The sequence below is a fragment of the Malaya genurostris genome, chromosome 3, assembly GCF_030247185.1.
Source record: "Malaya genurostris strain Urasoe2022 chromosome 3, Malgen_1.1, whole genome shotgun sequence".
NCBI classification, from domain to species: domain Eukaryota; kingdom Metazoa; phylum Arthropoda; class Insecta; order Diptera; family Culicidae; genus Malaya; species Malaya genurostris.
In genome coordinates, this window is record NC_080572.1 from 226147586 (window position 1) to 226169068 (window position 21483).

A 21483-nucleotide genomic window follows, 5' to 3' on the forward strand; every position below is an offset into this window, starting at 1 on the left:
CTCCGTTAAAAATGGACGGATTTTAACAATCTATGGCTTGTTGGATAGGTATTACCGAGCGAAATCTAAGTCTGGAAACATATTCTGTTTTCAAGGTCAAATGTGACAGATACTGTCAAAAAACTGAAAATTTTGACATAAAACTTCATATAACTTAAAAAGTAAACATCCGATCTCAAAACCATTCAATAGCGTTCTGGGTGACGGGGAGACCTTTCATTTGCGACTAGTTTGATCAAAATCGGTACAGCCATCTCTGAGATCTCGACCTCTTAGTTGACAACACACATACAGACACACACACATACACACACACACACACACACACACACACACACACACACACACACACACACACACACACACACACACACACACACACACACAGACATTTGCTCAGTTCGTCTAGCTGAATCGATTGGTATATGACATTCGGCCCTCCGGGCCTCGGAAAATTTTTCGAAAGTTTGAGCGAATTCTATACCTATTTTTTATATATATAAAAAAAGGTAAAAATTTTGAATACTCATCTCCCTATAATTTCGGAACGAGAAGTTGGATCTGGATGAAAATGCACAGTATTTTTTAAGACAAAAGCAAAGTCAGAGCAAAGTCTTGGCATTACTTTCCTTTTGTGGAATTTGGCCTTTCTGTTTCAACAGACTTCGCAGCCGATTCTTAGTGTACAGAATCATTGCATGGCTAGTACTATGGATCCTACTGACACTAACAGTGTTGCGAAAATATCAAATAATCAAATCTCACCGCTGCAGAAAATCATGCGCGATTTTCGACAGCGATTATCACTATCTACAATATCAATGATAATTGTGATCACTCGAAGTGAGTATGGAAAATATCACACCCCGTCCAATATCACCATAGTGATGTTTCGTAAACTCACACATGATTATAAATTATCATCATTGAAAATCATTCTCACAATTATCAGCCATGCAAAGATTTTCACTATCACATGGTGATATTCAATGAGGTGAGTGAAGTTTTGAAAATCAATTTCAACCAAATCTTATCATGCAGTATGATTATTTTTGGAATGGGTGGTGTCGAATCTCGATGTCTGAAGTAATTTGAAATTGTTGATAGTGAAATTCGGTTCGTAAAAATTCATCTAAACCCATGGCAATATGGATATTTTTGAAACGGGTATGATGAGTAGATGTTAAATATCGATGTCTGGAGTCATTTTGAAATCCAAGATGGCGGCTCTCGGATCATGAAAATTCATCTGAAACCATGCAATATGGGTATTTTTGGAACGGGTACGATGAGTAGATGTTGAATATTGGTGTCTGAAGTGATTTTGAAATCCAAGATGGCGGCTTTCGGTTCATGAAAATTCATCTGAAACCATACAATATGGGTATTTTTGGAACGGGTACGATGAGTAGATGTTGAATATTGGTGTCTGAAGTGATTTTGAAATCCAAGATGGCGGCTTTCGGTTCATGAAAATTCATCTGAAACCATGCAATATGGGTATTTTTGAAACGGGTACGATGAGTAGATGTTGAATATGGGTGTCTGGAGTCATTTTGAAATCCAACATGGTGGCTCTCGGTTCATGAAAATTCAACTAAACCCATGCAATATGGGTATTTTTGGAACGGGTATGATGAGTAGATGTTGAATATTGATGTCTGGAGTCATTTTGAAATCCAAGATGGCGGCTTTCGGTTCATGAAAATTCATCTAAACCCATGCAATATGGGTATTTTTGGAACGGGTATGATGAGTAGATGTTGAATATTGGTGTCTGAAGTGATTTTGAAATCCAAGATGGCGGCTTTCGGTTCATGAAAATTCATCTGAAACCATGCAATATGGGTATTTTTGGAACGGGTACGATGAGTAGATGTTGAATATTGGTGTCTGAAGTGATTTTGAAATCCAAGATGGCGGCTTTCGGTTCATGAAAATTCATCTGAAACCATGCAATATGGGTATTTTTGGAACGGGTACGATGAGTAGATGTTGAATATGGGTGTCTGGAGTCTTTTGAAATCCAACATGGTGGCTCTCGGTTCATGAAAATTCAACTAAACCCATGCAATATGGGTATTTTTGGAACGGGTATGATGAGTAGATGTTGAATATGGGTGTCTGGAGTCATTTTGAAATCCAACATGGTGGCTCTCGGTTCATGAAAATTCAACTAAACCCATGCAATATGGGTATTTTTGGAACGGGTATGATGAGTAGATGTTGAATATTGATGTCTGAAGTCATTTTGAAATCCAAGATGGCGGCTTTCGGTTCATGAAAATTCATCTAAACCCATGCAATATGGGTATTTTTGGAACGGGTATGATGAGTAGATGTTGAATATTGATGTCTGGAGTCATTTTGAAATCCAAGATGGCGGCTTTCGGTTCATGAAAATTCATCTAAACCCATGCAATATGGGTATTTTTGGAACGGGTATGATGAGTAGATGTTGAATATGGGTGTCTGGAGTCATTTTGAAATCCAACATGGTGGCTCTCGGTTCATGAAAATTCAACTAAACCCATGCAATATGGGTATTTTTGGAACGGGTATGATGAGTAGATGTTGAATATTGATGTCTGGAGTCATTTTGAAATCCAAGATCAGCAATAAAAATATACTACGAAAGTAAGAAAATTGTTTGAAGTGATAGATTAAACATAGCAAATTTTCGAAAATATGTATAATTGGATTGTGTTAGTTTTCAATCGCCAATCATTTGGTTGACAGCAACCAATTTGATGTCAACAATTCGACTACCAGAATGCTCAACAAACGAGTTCCTTACTTTTCCCAAGCTTTAGAACAGTAGTATTGGTTCAAGTGCAATATTTGCAGAACTGTCGATGATAAATTTTTGATAGTGATTCTTAAATAAATGTCTGCTTTCGCACAATGAATTCAAATCTACAATACCGTCTCGAAGTGTTGCACTAATTTTTCAAAGAAAATTGTCCGTTTTTATTCGAAATTTGAAAAAAATTACCTCTATAAACAAACGGTAAGTAATGTCGGAAACATTACTGCAAAATCGACGTTAATGCGCAATAGCCTGCACAGTTGTCTTCTAGTAGACCTACAAGCTTATGAAATTAGAATTTAGAGATGCAGATTATAGCGACAAAATTACAAGGTTGTGTAGCAGATACTACCAATCACGGTGACGTTTAATATTTTCAATTCACACTTAATGCCATTTAATATATAGTAAATGGTTAATTGATGAGTGTTACTTGCCGCTAGATGACACTCAACTCCCGAAAAAGTTAAAACTCCGTGGTTTTCACTTCAGTTTTGGTGGGTAAAACACGGTGATAGATTGCATTCACGAGAATAAAATACCAACACCAAAAAAGAACTTCCATGCACTGTCCACCCTTCTGGCATCAGTTGTAGTTTCTTTCCTCTTTCAAATTCATCATTTCTCCGTTTTTAACAACAAAAATATTGAATGCAACACTGGAACCTGCAGAAAAATCCGACCGAAACACAGCGAAACAACGCAGAGCAACAAAGAAATACAATCGCACGCGACGAGCGTTCTACACAAACTAAGTTCAAATTTTTCGAAAAATTTTCATAAACTAGAAGTTCACATTTTGGATATCAAAATGACTCCAGACATCGATAATCGACACCTACTCATCATACCCGTTCCAAAAATACCCATATTGCATGGGTTTAGTTGAATTTTCATGAACCGAGAACCACCATGTTGGATTTCAAAATCACTTCAGACACCAATATTCAACATCTACTCATCATACCCGTTCCAAAAATACCCATATTGCATGGTTTCAGATGAATTTTCATGAACCAAGAGCCGCCATCTTCTATTTCAAAATGACTTCAGACACCAATATTCAACATCTACTCATCATATCCGTTCCAAAAATACCCATATTGCATGGTTTCAGATGAATTTTCATGAACCAAGAGCCGCCATCTTCTATTTCAAAATGACTTCAGATACCAATATTCAACATCTACTCATCATATCCGTTCCAAAAATACCCATATTGCATGGGTTTAGTTGAATTTTCATGGACCGAGAGCCACCATGTTGGATTTCAAAATGACTCCAGACATCAATATTCAACACCTACTCATCATACCCGTTCCAAAAATACCCATATTGCATGGGTTTAGTTGAATTTTCATGAACCGAGAGCCGCCATGTTGGATTTCAAAATGACTCCAGACATCAATATTCAACATCTACTCATCATACCCGTTCCAAAAATACCCATATTGCATGGGTTTAGTTGAATTTTCATGAACCGAGAGCCGCCATGTTGGATTTCAAAATGACTCCAGACATCAATATTCAACACCTACTCATCATACCCGTTCCAAAAATACCCATATTGCATGGGTTTAGATGAATTTTCATGAACCGAAAGCCGCCATGTTGGATTTCAAAATGACTCCAGACATCAATATTCAACACCTACTCATCATACCCGTTCCAAAAATACCCATATTGCATGGGTTTAGATGAATTTTCATGAACCGAAAGCCGCCATCTTGGATTTCAAAATGACTCCAGACATCAATATTCAACATCTACTCATCATACCCGTTCCAAAAATACCCATATTGCATGGGTTTAGTTGAATTTTCATGGACCGAGAGCCACCATGTTGGATTTCAAAATGACTCCAGACATCAATATTCAACACCTACTCATCATATCCGTTCCAAAAATACCCATATTGCATGGTTTCAGATGAATTTTCATGAACCAAGAGCCGCCATCTTCTATTTCAAAATGACTTCAGATACCAATATTCAACATCTACTCATCATATCCGTTCCAAAAATACCCATATTGCATGGGTTTAGTTGAATTTTCATGGACCGAGAGCCACCATGTTGGATTTCAAAATGACTCCAGACATCAATATTCAACACCTACTCATCATACCCGTTCCAAAAATACCCATATTGCATGGGTTTAGTTGAATTTTCATGAACCGAGAGCCGCCATGTTGGATTTCAAAATGACTCCAGACATCAATATTCAACATCTACTCATCATACCCGTTCCAAAAATACCCATATTGCATGGGTTTAGTTGAATTTTCATGAACCGAGAGCCGCCATGTTGGATTTCAAAATGACTCCAGACATCAATATTCAACACCTACTCATCATACCCGTTCCAAAAATACCCATATTGCATGGGTTTAGATGAATTTTCATGAACCGAAAGCCGCCATGTTGGATTTCAAAATGACTCCAGACATCAATATTCAACACCTACTCATCATACCCGTTCCAAAAATACCCATATTGCATGGGTTTAGATGAATTTTCATGAACCGAAAGCCGCCATCTTGGATTTCAAAATGACTCCAGACATCAATATTCAACATCTACTCATCATACCCGTTCCAAAAATACCCATATTGCATGGGTTTAGTTGAATTTTCATGAACCGAGAACCACCATGTTGGATTTCAAAATCACTTCAGACACCAATATTCAACATCTACTCATCATACCCGTTCCAAAAATACCCATATTGCATGGTTTCAGATGAATTTTCATGAACCAAGAGCCGCCATCTTCTATTTCAAAATGACTTCAGATACCAATATTCAACATCTACTCATCATATCCGTTCCAAAAATACCCATATTGCATGGGTTTAGTTGAATTTTCATGGACCGAGAGCCACCATGTTGGATTTCAAAATGACTCCAGACATCAATATTCAACACCTACTCATCATACCCGTTCCAAAAATACCCATATTGCATGGGTTTAGTTGAATTTTCATGAACCGAGAGCCGCCATGTTGGATTTCAAAATAACTCCAGACATCGATAATCAACATCTACTCATCATACCCATTCCAAAAATACCAATATTGCATGGGTTTTGATAAAATTTTACGAACCGAAATTCACTATCATCAATTTCAAATAACTTCAGACAATGATTTTCGACACCACCCGTTCCAAAAATAATCATACTGCATGTTAAGATTTGGTTGAAATTGATTTTCAATACCACACTCACCTCACGGAATATCACCATGTGGTAGTGAAAATCGCGCATGGGTGATAATCGTGATAATGCTTTTGAATGATAATCATGTGTGAGTTTACGAAACATCGCTAAAGTGAGATTGAACGGGTGATGATTTCCCCCATACTCAGCGGTGATATTTGATGTTTTGAAAATTTCGCACACCGATATTAAGTGATAATCGTTTTCTAATATCATTCTCAGAATATCAAATGATTTTCTTCATGATGTTCGGCGATGATTTTGTAAGTGATAATCACCAACAATTATTATCGGCGATAATAACTGATTTTTGATATTTTGAGAATGATAATGCCAACACTGGACACTAAGAATCCTTCCAGATCCGGGCTCGAACATTTTTTAAGACACTGAGAGCTTTATTTTGAATCATGATTTGTGAAAATCGATTCAACCGGTTCTGAGAAATCGAAGTGGGTTCTGTTTTTGGAAGCGGAAACCGGGGACTAGTAGTCCCAAAGCAGATTTATATATCCACTAACCAACAAGGTCTGCTAACTGGATGAATTTACCAGAAAGTTTTATAAAAATTTGCACTTCGTTTCGCCATCACTTTTGAAAAAATATCCATGAAATTGAAAATTTTTCACTTATCGCGCTGTAATACCGGAACCGGAAGTCAGCTTTTGGGGGATCTTTCAAAGATGTTCATGACCTTTTAATTACATCTTAGTTTGTAAAAAGCTGTTAAGAAATTTCCGAGAAAATTGAGAGCGCATCATTTCATAGATTTGCCCAATTTGTCTTGTAATTACGGAACCGGAGTTCAGATGAAGATACACACTCTCATTCTTGTTTACGGCCGTATGCGATACGTTCGAAAGTATATCAAATTCGTATTCCCGTTTACGTTCGAATCAATCACACTTTTAAACACCGTACATGCATAAAAACAACGCCCATCCAACTTTAAACTATCAGTTCTGGTAAAGACTTGAGTTTTAATTGAAAATGTTGATATCATTTGTTATTTGACTTGTTTCTTCGCTAATTTTGTGTCATCATGCTTTTTTTCGTCCGTATCGACTATTTGACGAACACATACTTTCGAACGAATGCGAACAAGCCATTCTTGTTTTCACTCGAATGTGTACAACCGCGTGCAAAAGTAGGATCGGCAGCGCAGGCAGTTTTTTTCAGGAAGATTCCAAGCGTCAAGGAAGTGACGAATGCTACATAATAAATAAATATCGTACTCAGGACCAATTTTATTCAAGTCGTTAAATGAAATTTTCAAATTAGACTTCGTGGAAAATGAAAAAAGCATTTAAAATAGTTGCAAGCATTTGTTGCAATTTTGTCATGTTTTCGATAGTCTACGTGTTCATTACATTGGTAAAATCATCCATTTTATATATAATAAAGCATGTTTACCCATGGCGTATTTTCCATAAAGAACCTAATAGATGTAAAATTTGATTGCAAATCACCTTTAGATTCGAAAATAAATTTGTTGGAAATCGGTTAAACTTTTTTCAATGTGTTCGAACGGTCGATTCCCAACTTTTCGTTCGTTCGAATGATGTTCGAATACACGTATCGTTTGAAGCTAAACTGGCATACATTCTGATTTCATCAAGGCTTAGCATGTATTTTAAGAAGTTTACTGATGTTTGAACATTTTGTGGCAGTCGCGTTCGAATTTATTCGAGTAAAAACAAGAAAGGCTTATTCGTATTCTTTCGAAAGTACCCGTTCGTCGTATGGTCGATACGGACGTAAGCAAGAATGAGGATGATAATTCAATAGCTAGCTATGGGACCATAAGACCTTTCTTTTGATTCTAAGTTTGTGAAAATCGGTCACGCCATCTCTGAGAAAAGTTAGTGACAATTTTTTTCATTTTTTCGGTGCATATCACTCTGTATTTCCAGAACCAGATCGGGATAAAATTCAATAGCGCTCTATGCGGCCATAATTTCATTTGAGTCTGAGTTTGTGAAAATCGGTTCAAACATCTCTGAGAAAATCGAGTAACATTATTTGTTACATTCACACAGACATATGTACATACATACACTCACAGACAATTTGTGATCTCAACGAACTGAGTCGAATGGTATATGACACTCGGCCCTCCGGGCCTCCGTTCAAAAGTCGGTTTTCACTGTGATTGCTCAGCCTTTCTATAAGAGAAAGGCAAGAAAAGAACTGGATGAGAACAATAACCCGCAGGTTAAATTTTAACGATTTCGGGTATTTTTGAACGTAGTAGAATTTCTTTTCACAATCGTGTATAATTTTTTATTATGAACAGCCAAAGCAAAAATATGCAGATACAGAACGATAAAAACCATCAGGTTCTTCCAAAAATAGCACATAATAAATCTGCAGATTTTATCCTGAAATTGATGGAGGAGGATGATGTGAATGAAATACCAATAGAAACCAATACACAAAAAATCAGTAAAATCATTGCTCTTCCTCATGCCAATTTTCATCAATGAAGCAATTATTTATAACTCACTACGACTCTTCGTATACTAAGTCATGGTATTATAGCAATGTACGACTTTTCCATCATGACTGGCCATGTACCACAATTGAAAGTGACATTACATGTTTTTAAAAGCATAACTAAACCTTTTTGGTTCTCGTGTGTGAAACAACAGTAAATTAGCTGTTTCGAAGTTTCTTCGTGGTAAACGTTGTGTGACTATAGATTTTGCACATAATCATCTCTCATCTTTATCACTTTATTATTATTATTTAGCCCCACTGGAAGCAGGGTTGGCGGTTCAATGCATAGGATGCTGGTCTTACAAGCCAGCTGTCGTATGTTCGAGCCCCGACGTGGAAGGATTCTTAGTGTCAGTAGGATCCATAGTACTAGCCATGCTATGATTCTGTACACTATGAATCGGCTGCGAAGTCTGTTGAAACAGAAAGGCCAAATTCCACCAAAGGAATGTCACGCCAAGACTTTGCTTTGCTTGAAAGCAGGCAAATTGTTTCGCCTTTGACCAAATTTTGGACAATCGGTAGAGGTGGACTTGAAGAGATGATGGGATATTGTGGTCGAAAAATGTGTGTAGTGTATGTAATCAGGGTAATTAATTTTGGTTTTATTTTATTATAGTTCTTCGCACTACAATTATAAGGATGGCGAACTCAGAATTTTATTTTCAGTGTACTCATTTCCATCCTTCTTTTGAACCAATCCCATTTCGAAAATAATATCAAAATGTCGAGCTGTTCAGGATGAATGGATATGTTAAAATATGCTAATTTGTACTGGAAGAAGGTTGCATTAATTTGAACAATGACTGTGACTCAAACTGCCCTGAAAAATGTCTGATTCGCAGGTTTATCCTCAGATCATCTAGGCATGCTTTTGCTACTGGTGACTTATTCCACGCTTTAGTCAGCTGGCTTCTAATTGAGTGTGAAAGAAAAATAAATGAGTCAATGGATCGCGTGCGTGGAAAGAAGCAATTTAACTAACAAAATCAAATAGCCGTATTATATATTGCATAGTGCAATGGTAGATGTTCGTGTTTACCCAGAAACGATTGGTAACAGATTGATTCAGCGTTACTTCCCCAACGCGGTTCAATCGACATCTCGTGCTAAGCAAAACGATTCGCACTTCAATTTTGTGCTCTACAGTCGCATTTACTAACGTTCTTTATCCATTCGCAGGAACCGGCAACAAAAATGTAAACAGCCTCAAAATTCGCAAAAGCAACGAGTAACAAGTGCAAAAAAGTGATGTCAGACTTTTCTCGTTCATAAGTTGACGGGTGTCTTACAGACACTATTCGCTTATCAAATCCAATAAAGGTTTATTGAGATTGGTCTAACAAAAAATAAATTCGTATGGTCCGCATGCAGTCTGCTGTTGGTTGTTGATTTCGGAGGATGGCCGAAGCGATTATTTCCGACTGGATTTCGGACTACGAATCACTGCAGGAGTCCGAGCTGCGAACGTTTGCCGCACAGCATGAAACCGATTACGAAGTATCCAAAGCTTTGTATACAGTCCTGAACGAACGTGCCAAATATAAGGATGTAAGTAGTTCTTCGTTGCGCCTGATGCTTTACGGATTACATCACTGGTTTTATTTTTTCATTTCATTTCAGCTCATCTACCCGATCTGCAATCAGCTATGCAATATCTATCGTTCGAGTGAGATTGAACTGCGGCGGTTTACGTTGCAATTTGTGCCGATACTTATATATCTATATTTGAACTCGGTAGCCCAAGGTGATAAACGGGGTTGCCGGCCGATTGAAACATTGCTGATTTGCATATACAACATAGAGGTCAGCTCTGAGGATGGTAGCCCCAAAGCCGTTTCCTTCCGAATGCCCGTGCTAGCGCATGCATCGATTTATCACGAGGTACGAATAATGACCATTGGTAGATAGTTTTTTTTCGCTGAACCATGATTTTGTGTTTGTTTTTTTCTAGGAGAAAAGTCTCCATCCCATCGACCTGCGGCGTTGGGAGGAGAACAGCAATAAAGAGGTTAGCTGGGGACCGCTACCCTCGATAGAATCGATTAATGCACAGAACCGCCTAAAGGTGATGACCGCCATTCTGTTCACCTACAACCAGCAGCTGAACCAAATTCGCAAACCAGCTCTTTATCACCTCTGCAAGACTACCTCGCAGTTGGTGAACCAAGGTTTCTCGAAACTGGGCCACGCTCATCGGGCGTCGTACGGTACAGATCCGACGTCACCCCAGCAGGGTAGTGCGACCACATCACCTTCCCAGTTACAAAACTCAGTCTCGTTATCCACCGCGAGTAGACCAAATCCGAGAATAGCCGTTAGTTCGCAGTTTTTGGTAGAGCTCGCACATGCCAACTATTTTGCCATGTTCAACGAATTTGCCTCGGCTGCTATCGAGGCCGTGAATGATTTGCATAATCGGGCTTGCTACGAGATGCTGTCCGAAGTGATACTGGTCACGAATGCGATACGGAATTCCTTACATGCTAATCCTTCCGGTAAGTTTGTCGTAAACGACTAAGATCTTTGAGCATTAACTTGATCAACTTTATCATTCACAGGTCAACCCAGTGACGGTCCAATGGGCATCAGCGTAGCATTGACGCCGGCGACAGCAACAGTGACAGTATCCAAATCCATGATTACCAATGCATCGTTCCGAACGAAAAAGTTACCAGGTAAGTGTTCCATCCTAGTTCAGCTTGTATATTTTGGCCGCCATGGTGGCATGGGCATCCTGAATTTCATTTCCATTCACCAATGAACTGCGTGAACGAAGAAAACACTGCTCGTTCACATTTCACCTGTACATCACCCTACACTTAAAACGAAGAGTTACGAGGTGTTATTCAACCACCGCAAATCTCTGCTTGCCAACCTGTGTGTATGTGTGTGTGTAACAGTCCAACTTGTCACGTCCAGGTCACTATGCGTACGAAAGCCGCATCACGCTGAAACACCATTTTTCTGTTCACATACTCCATTATTTATACACTCCACTTCGTACCATGAAATACTAACACCTTATTAGTTATGCAGTATAACATTAAAATATTTCTGTTTTTAGCTTTAGTATGAAACAGTAAATATTATATTTGTAAATCTTTAAGAAACTGTGCAGGAGATACTGTGATCTATAAGAAGAATAAGATACTTGATGTCGTGATTTGTTTTAATGTTTGTAAAGATTGCCTCGAAATGTCGAGTTTTGCATTTCATTCCTGGCACTCCATTCCATTCCTTGAAGCTTGTAAGTTTTATGAAACCCCAAAAAATTAAGGATGGGCGAACGTTTCAGCGATTGGTCGAGCTGGTGGAGCCTTTATAAAACCAAAATTTTCGAGAAGGCAGTTCTAGCGAATGTTTTCTTCAGTGGACAACATTTCGATTTTATGCTCTCCGATCTTGAGTGGTACAAATTGCTATTTCAGCAGAGCTGTTACCAGGAATTACAAAACCTTTTCGATATATGTGATTGCGTTACCCCATTCTAATGCAGAAATCGAAAGAAGATTTTCGCGCTCAAAGATATTGTTGTCTGACGGAAGATATCGTCTCAGTAAAAACACATTCAATAATGCAATGTAATGTAATAAATGGAATGTTATTCTTCGATAATATGGTCACAAATTTTGTGTGTGATAAAAATCGCATTCTTAAAGCAAAATTTGCAGGACAGGCTTACGAAGCGAAGTTGGACAAGAAATGAAACGAAGAAGGAAAATTAAAGCGTTCATCTAGTGCTGGATCCGACGGGATTCTATTCGTGATGATAAGAAATTGTTCTAATAGTTTGTTAGTTCCACTATCCAACATTTTCAAGAGTTCTTTGCGTTCTGATTTTTTTCCTGAAATATGGAAGAAATCCTATGTGAACAAGGGTATCCAACTACCGTGGAATTGCTGCTTTGTGCGCTGTATTGAAGCTGTTTGAAATTATAGTTCTGGATCTTATAACCCATAGTTGCTCTGACTACATATCTGAGACTCAGCATGGATTCATGCTAAAGCGTTCAACTTCCACAAATTTAGTAACCTACGCTTCCTTCATCATACGTTCTTTACAAGCACGACTACAAGTAGATTCTATATATACCGATTTCTCTGTTGCGTTCGAAAAAATCAATCATCACATAACGATCTCCGAGTTAAGTAGACTGGGATCTAGCGGATCATTTTTGAATTGGTTTCATTCACATCAACTGGTCATGAAATGATAGTGAAAATAGGAGACTGTACAACCTCATCATTTGCTGTTACTTCTGGAGTTACTCGAGGAAGTCACCTTGGACCGTTTATATTACCGTTATTTTATTGTATCTCAACGATCTAAACTATTCGATCAAGTGTATGAAACTATCGTTCGCCGACGATTTTAAAATATATCATATAATCAAACAGGGCTGGCAATAATCAACTCAGTACTTTATCATCACCGAGTTCAGCTCACCTGCAAATCGGTTTCAAAAGCATCGCTGAACGAGTTGAGTAACTGAGTAACCATTTGTGTAGAGAAAACATCGTCTCAACATCATAGTGTCAAGCAATCAGCAGATGAGCGCTGAGTGCACATCAAATATTAGAACCCACTGAGAGACGATTTGTGAGTTGCGGTTTGATGTGTTTGTACATCAACACATTGAATCAGATTCTTATGACACTGTCTCTTTTGTATTCCTCATCCACCAGAGTTGCCATGGGCGGCCAACGTTCGAATCGATGCCATTTCATTCCAATTCTCAAGACATTTTCTCGTATGCTGGAAAACGCATTCGGTTCAGTAGCCAGTTGTGTTTAGCTCGAGACATGAAATTCAATCGCTTATGATATACAACACGCTACGGTTCGACATTTGTTTTCGTACATTAATGCTCGTGTTCGTTTTGAGTACCAGCAAAAACAAAACCGAAAATCTGGATTGTGTTGGCAGCTCTGTGGTTTAAGCATACACTCACCGGTGTAGCTCGGTACGGTGATGCCAAACTCAGTACTCACTTTTTAAAACTAGGAATGAGAGTTAAATGCTATGAAATCAAAACTGAGAACCATCAATACCATCATAATTTGATGTCAGCGGTGCTCTTTATAGGTGAGTGTGTTTGTTTAGATCAGCGATGATTTTCATCTTTACCATCATTGTACGGATTGCATCGTAGATCATGAGGTGAGCTGATGAATAGAAAAAATCGAATCTTATGAGTGAGTTTTTGCCACCCTTGTAATCAAATCTGTAGTTGACTCAGAGTTCCTACAAGAACAGTTAGATAATTTACATAATTGGTTCAACATCAACAAAATGGTTTTTTAATGCCTCTAAATGCTCCGTCATCTCTTTTAGCCGCAAAAAGTCTGTATTCAAGTTCGACTATAATATTTCACCAACTGTTTTCAAACGCGCGTCGTCTGTTGTTATCTGGTAATCTTATTACCACAACGATATCCAACGCATTGAAGCGAGATATCCTTTAAATTTTGTGGCAGACCTACTTCAGTCGCGAATCGATTGCTCCAAGCTATTTCAATTGTTACAATTAGACATTCGACGTTGTAATCTTCGATCCTATTTTTTCTGTCGATTCCCTATGTTAGAACTAATTATGAATATAACGAGCCCATTGCTAGCATGTGCCGCATATTTAACAAATGTTTCAATTCTTTCGACTTTCACTTATCACGTAATGTTATCAAGATCGTTTCTCATATTATTGTCTGATTAGATTTAGTTACTGTAGAAGCACTAGATTTAAGGAAATGTATCATTTGGATGAATGCGATCTGTTGATGCAAAAGATGAGAAGGACTGCTGGAGAGCAAGTTTGGCAGGAACTAACTCTAGTGGGTTTTTCCCAGCTCCAAATAAAAGAATAAAAGATGAGGAGGAAACGAAAGACATTCAAAGTAAAATCCGATAATCGATAATCTACAGTAACTATCAACGAGCCCAAGACTACGATCCACGAAAAGAAAACAGAAACCACACACAACGCTGACGATGAAACAATGGATGATAAAATGAACCACGGACAAACTAACCCTCAATCCTAAATCCAGTAGTTTAAAATAATAATACGTAAATTCAGCTCCAAAATTCAAGTTTTGAATTTAGTTCCAGCGTGCAGGTGATAAATTCTGAATCTGGATACTGAAACTGAAAATTCTGAAACTGAATTTAGAAAGTAAATTCCAAAACAGAATTCAACAGTGGCGTCTCGTGGCAATATTTCAGATATAACAGTTCGTTGTATGTGAAAACTGAAGATTGAAGAATTGATATTCACCTGTATTTTTTTAATATAATGAAATATCGATATACTTTTTGATGGGATTTTTTCTGTTAAACCTATTTCGTATCAAGGCAAAGTGCTCGAGTTCAGAGCGCCACTTTTTGGCTATAAATAGAATGTGGATAGGGATGCAGTGAATTCCCTCACTGGACCGGTTGTGCAGTGCACGAGGTGCACATAACGACGAGACGCCACTGGAATTCAGACAATTTTCCATCACCCAAGCGCGAAAATGACGTACTATGGATTAAAGATTTGGATGAAGAACTAGACGTCGCACAGTGGTCCAAAACTGGAAAAAGACGGTCAAAAGTCTGTACTGACTTTCCCTGATTTTTAAGATCTAACGTGCCTGCGAAGAAGTTTTACAAGATTACATTACACTTCTTTTGAAAGTGGCACATTAATTTTTATTAAGAGGGTAGTACCAATATCAAATAAAAATAATTTTTTTTCGCAAAAAAATTTTGTTTTCTATCTTATTTTGAAGAAAAAAGAACATTTGAAGTATTTTTGCTTAAGATATAACGTAAAAAATGTATTTTTTGAGATATATTCACTTTATTTTAAAAACAGTTTTTTGGATTTATCTACGTAGAACTCCCCTCTATTACCTGAGTATCTACTACAAAGTGCGCGTAAACACACATAAACAAGCAAGCTCATGCGTGCACGCGCAACTTAAGCAAATTGTTGTGATTTCTGTTTTGTTCATTTTTTGACAATTAACAATATTAGAAAAAATCTAAGTGGAACTCGATGCAATTTTTTAGGTCTTTTCAAAATTAGTTTTAAATATTGAAAATCCGAAAAATTATCAAAAGTTCAACACATATTAAAAAAAAAACAAAATAAGGCAAAGTATTGTAAAAGTACAAAGCTTTACGAAGAGATTTCATTTTTAAACGTGTAAATAAATTGAGTTATCGCGAAGCAACACGTTTTTTAAGACGATATGTTGATCGTGCGACGCTCACTTAGAGATGTGCGAAACAGCTCATACCGGTGAGCAGCTCCGAACCGATCAGTTCACTAAAGGGAATCGATTCAATGTATCAGCTCATCTGCTCATTCAGATTGAACTGAAGGTTTGTTTTAAGCTCCGTTTTTCTTTCATATGCATGATCGAAATCATTGATGCACAAAGAACAATGCTATGCGAACTAACTTGTTTGCGAATTATTATTATGTCACATTTGAGAATATCTGCAAAAGTGGCATCCCTTAATGTACCTTAGCCTACTGAGAGAGAGGTAAGATTTCTTATTGACAACGGCTCATTCAATCTGTTAAAGAAGGATAAATACACATTTGGAAGAACGAACAAAAGCTCATGCACACATTTCTTCTCATTAACTCGCTCTTCAAGAGCCGAAAATCCATTCAGCTCGTAGCTTGTTTCCTCCTTACCAGCAGGGATGCCAGGTCATTTTTTCAAAAATCTGTGATCAAGCCAAAAACCTTTTTGTGCAAAATCTGTGCACGCTTCCCCGTTTCCATAATAGCTGATCGGAATCATTTTGGTAAGCAAAAAAAGGTCTCACTATTTCCTACCGCTCTGTAATTTTTGGTGCTAAACTGTGATCAATTTGAAAAATCTGTGATCGATTTCAGAATCTGTGTAAATCTGTGCCATTTTTTAAATATGTGCAGAAGGTTAAAAATCTGTGAAACACAAATTAATCTGTGAACCTTACCTTAAATCCCTGCTTACCAGTGCGGTCAACTGGTGAGCTGCGGTTCTTATAAAAATAGCTGTGAGCTATCAGCTCACTTTTAAGATTCGATTCACTGGAATAGCTCAGGAGCGAATTGAACATCTGTACGCTTACTGCAAAAGTGAGTTACAGAAATAGCAGACGCGTGACGCCCTCCGTTTTTGAACCATTCATGGTTTCAGCATGGCCAATAACTAAAACAAACTTTGAAAAGGCCTAAAAAAAGTACCATCGAGTTCCACTTGGTTTTTTTTATAGTATTGGGCATATGTTTTCCTAGAAATTTTGTAAAAATCAGCTGCATAAAGTTGTACATTTCGCTACGGTGTAAGGTTTTATCATAGGTAAAAAATGGTAAAATGTTGTATATCTTTGCCAGAAAACAACAAACCTATACACTACCTTCAACAAAAATATGGGATTTTTGATTTTTTTCAATTATTGCAAAGAAAGTATGCATAAAAGAATAACTCGAAACGAGTTATGAATAAAATACTGATTTTAAAGGAGTTTGCCATAAAAACGCTTTGTATATCCGAAACGGTGCGACCTAGACTTTTGGTATATTTGACAAAGTAAATTATTTTCAATAGTTCTGAAACTTTGTAGAAAAAAAAATTCTATCTCTTCAGAAAGTTATGGTTCTATTTTTTGTCAAAGTAGGCCATGAACAATTAGGGATAGAATCAAATTACGCGGTATATATTTGTAAATAATTTCTTAAAAGCAACTATATGCATTAAAAGAACGGTTTGGCAGCTACTGATTTATGTCCACGTTTTTATTGATTCGAACCACTGTGCGTCGTCAGCTACAAACTTCTCATCGGTATATTCCATAGGGTCAGTAAATTTCGAGCATTTACTGATAGTATGACAATGCACTGAACGTGATCGGAACTGTTTCCCAATACTACTGCCATCTACTCGACTGTTCGCGGTGATCTTTCAAAACGTTTCACTATGTTCCGGAACGATAACAAAATCCTCCTGCCTGTCATAGAAATATTCAAACTACAATAATTTTAACATTTATCACATTTAATTATTTCCCTAAGTGTTAAAGACAATTTTATATCCATGTCACATAAATCACACGAGAATTCGATCGGATTTAAACAAAAATAAACTTGTCATTTTAACCAACAGCAGAACAAAAATCTAGCGTGAAGTGAATGTTGCACCCAAAATTGTGACTCAGTGAAAGCGGCACCCAAAATCGTGGTGACATCTGCAAGTGTTCGCCACGCTGATTGAGCAAATTTTACACATAGTTCATATGTGAGCCTGTATATATGTTATCTGTGGTACGATAGAAACGTCTTCAATAATTCGGATCATTGTCCTCCAGAAGGACCATTAACCTTGTTCTTGTTCTACGCTCAGAAAAAATGAGAAATTTCTTTGTCTGTTTGTTCATTTTCACCCAGCTTTCAATTTTTAATAGTTTTTGCTGTCCTTAATAGTTATTTAATAGTTTTGGCTGCCACAGAATACTTAGATTTAGATTAGATTCTTTTACAAAACTGCACAGAAAGACATTCTCTTACTGCTTCACGTATACGAAACTGATTTCGATAATCACTCCTCTCTTTGAAGTTTCGAGCAATATTGAGCGTGGAGAAAAACAAACAATTGTTTCGTAATTTGCAATGAGTAGTTAATTCCATTTTTTTAAAATTCTGCCATCGAAAACCTCTCGTGTGGAACAATCAATATCGGTTGTCAGTATGTTTGCTTGACTCTTTAGATTGCATATTTTGAAGTACTCGAATCGAGTGCTTCAGATGTCATCCAGAGCTCTATACTCTTCATCGAGAGCTAGCAAAAATTCAATTTTCATTGCATAATGCTCACTTACACTATTTCTTTCTCATTATTTTTATCAGAGGAAGATTTTCTGCCCGAAACTGAAGAACAGAAACAGGAACGAAATGTTATAACTTGTGAATCTCGGAGAATTCTTTGGAACATTGTCAGTAAATTGTGGAATGGAGAAGACCTACCGAAACAAATAAATCAACCGGTTTGAATGGTTGCATTCAGGCCTTGCTTCCTCCAATTAATTCCCCATTGTCCCCAGCGTAAGTACCTTCTTTGGTTCGATTCAATCAATTCATCATTATGAAGGCTGTGTCTGATAGTCGCATTCCCTGTAGGGTGAAGAAGATAATCAACTATGGCGACACGTTTTCCGACTGGATGCGTCGACATCAGGAACAATTGCATTGTTCGGAGTGTAATACATTTCCTTGACTACTAAAACATTCATGCTGAAAAGTAAAATTCCTGTCTCGATTTCTCGAACAAATTGGCGCAATGAAGCTATAGTCAAGTTAAGCTTCACTAGCAAACTATGAGGGGGATGGACATCTTACATTTTATTTTTATTTCTTTATTCAATTTATTCAATTTAATTATGGTTATTGGAATTTACTTTGCAGATCCTGAACATATTATGTTCGGATGAAGCTGGGGTGTCTCGTTCATTTCAGTGTCATATCGTGAACATCTTTATGTTTTAGGCGTTCAATTGTTTCTCATTTGCACTGCTCAGCTGTAGCAAACAGAAAGATTGACGTTTTGCTGATCATCCAGTGGGGGTAAGAGCGACATCCTTCGAAACTAGACCGACATTCAACCCATACAACCTCAGCGTTTTTTTTAGAATCCAAATTTAGGGCTAAGTTAATGATATTGTTCATTTCTGTTTCATGAAGCTGGTATTTTGTGAGTGTTTTTGGCATACTGTTAAGGGCTGAGGCCAGTGTGTTTTAAGGCGTTTTAGAGGGCTATTTTCACGCATCAATTCTGATTTTCTCAGAAACGGAAACGAATATCAAAAAACCCAACTGGCAATCTCTTAGAAAATTTGTTTAGATTATTCTGTGAAAATTTCAGAATGATTCATTGACTTTAGCGGTCGGGAAAGTCTTTTTTCTAAAGGAATTGCATAGCTGAAAACGGCAACTTCAATTTGTTCATTGAATATCTTGCCTTCAAAAGCATGGATTGAAAATCTATCCTGGCAAAATCTAGATAATATAATGTAGATGCGATTAGTGCATAAAAACATATATGTTGTCGTGATAAAAATGAAGTGAAAGTTATTTTTGTAAAGGTAAGTCGATTTCTATGGCGGCGCCATTTTAGTTCCCTGGTAACGTAACGAACCATGAGAGAGAAATAAAATCGGCTCAAAATAGCTACCAAACAAGAGGTAACTTTCTTGGATTTTATGTGATGTAGTCAAACTTGTAACCGAAAATATCAAAACTTTCTTGGCAACCCGGCCACATCGAGAGTCATTTTGCACATTCGCGAGAGAGCATGGAGAGAAATGTAATACGCAGAGAGAGCCACGTAGTTTTACGCGACCTACTGGCCTCAGCCCTTAAAAGTAACATTTTCCTACACCTCGGAAGAACGGAAGCTTTCAGAATGCACACTAGTCATTAATAAGCATTATCTATGATGAGCCGTATATTTTGCCAAAGTCGGCCCTAGTTCAGTCTCCAGAGCGATTGAAATGCCAATTAACGATTATTTGTAGTCATAATGCGGTATTAGTATGTGCTTATTGGTTACCTGGGCTCCTTCTACAACAATTTTCACATTTGCAGAGGATTTAACCCCCGAGAAAGCTACATATAATTGCCCGTGAGAGAATACCGATCGATCAAAATCGGTACTGATCTTCCGTCACACAAAATTGGTAGTGATTTTGAGCTAAAATGATTCTTGATTCATCTTGATTCATGATGATCCCCTGATGAGGGGTGTGAGAATTAGTAACAACAGCAATCTTACAGCAATGTGTAACTAAGGATAACGCGTGTCAATGAGACTTTCAGAATCATGGAAAATTGTCAATTTTGTATTTTTGGGAAATGCTCCTTTAAGTCCTCAGACGACAGAGGGTCACGTGTTGAGTTTTAAATCGACCACGCGGCTCGCTCAATTCCCTTTGCGCATCGTATTTCTCTTGTACTCTCTCATATATGAGCAAACTGTACCGGGTTGCCAGCATACATTTTATTATTTTGATGAAAAGTTTTATCACATTAATCTATCGTATGGGTTGGACATTACATGGATTCCAATGAACAATGAAAAAATATTCAACTTTCACAAAGATAGAATGTCTGTGTTTGGCAGCCTTGTCGAGCCAATTTTATTTTTCTCTCCTTTTTCAGAATGCTTTCAGGAAACCAAAGCGAAGAAAATGGCGGATGCATTGAAACTGACTTTGTTTCACAGAAAAATACAAGACTTAATTTTTATCGCGATAACATAAATGTTTTTATGTACTAATCGCATCTAAAATAAATTATCTAGACGTTGTCACGATAGATTTATGATAGAAGCCTTCAAAGCCGAGATATTCGATGAACAAGTAGAGGTATGCATTTCCGAGCGTTCCATTTTTCTGCAGTTCTTCAGTCAGAAAATAATACAACACGACCGCTAAACTCAATGAATCATTCTGAAAATTTCACTGAATATTCTCAACTAAATTTCGAAGACATTGTCAGGTGGGTTTTTCTACATTCTGCACCGTTTCCAATAAAATTTAAATTTGGCAACATTTACTACGCAATAGCAATACGCAATGCAATTCAAAGTAAAAAATTATTTCACACCACATAGTGATTATAGCGACAAAAAACTTTGTTATACTTCCAGCTGGTTGATGCTGATGATGATTCTCATGCTCTATTTTGGTTAAACCCTATAAAACGCTATTTGACAGGACTTTTTAGAAATTAATAAAAATAACAGGAGCGCAGGGTTTGGCATGCTTCAAACACACAACACTGTGTACACGCTCTGTAGCATTTGAGCTACTCTGAAATGTGAATGAACATTTTCAAGTCAGCAACTGTGCAAATCGTACTTGTACAACTGTGCGCAGTCGAGTACATTTCTAGTTTGAAATCCGTAATCTGCTCCAGT

General features: G+C 37.4%; 1 protein-coding gene across 4 annotated transcripts in view; it reads left to right on the forward strand.

Moving 5' to 3' along the window:
* LOC131439539 (hyccin) overlaps nucleotides 1-21483 on the forward strand; it is a 63166-nt gene that overhangs the window by 20309 nt on the left and 21374 nt on the right. For all 4 annotated transcript variants that reach the window (XM_058610677.1, XM_058610674.1, XM_058610675.1 and 1 more), the window contains exons 2-5: nucleotides 9709-10077; nucleotides 10150-10410; nucleotides 10481-11024; nucleotides 11088-11204. In XM_058610677.1, coding sequence (XP_058466660.1) covers nucleotides 9928-10077; nucleotides 10150-10410; nucleotides 10481-11024; nucleotides 11088-11204 — 1072 coding nt within the window. In that variant the 5' untranslated portion in view covers nucleotides 9709-9927. The remainder of the gene's footprint in view (nucleotides 1-9708; nucleotides 10078-10149; nucleotides 10411-10480; nucleotides 11025-11087; nucleotides 11205-21483) is intronic.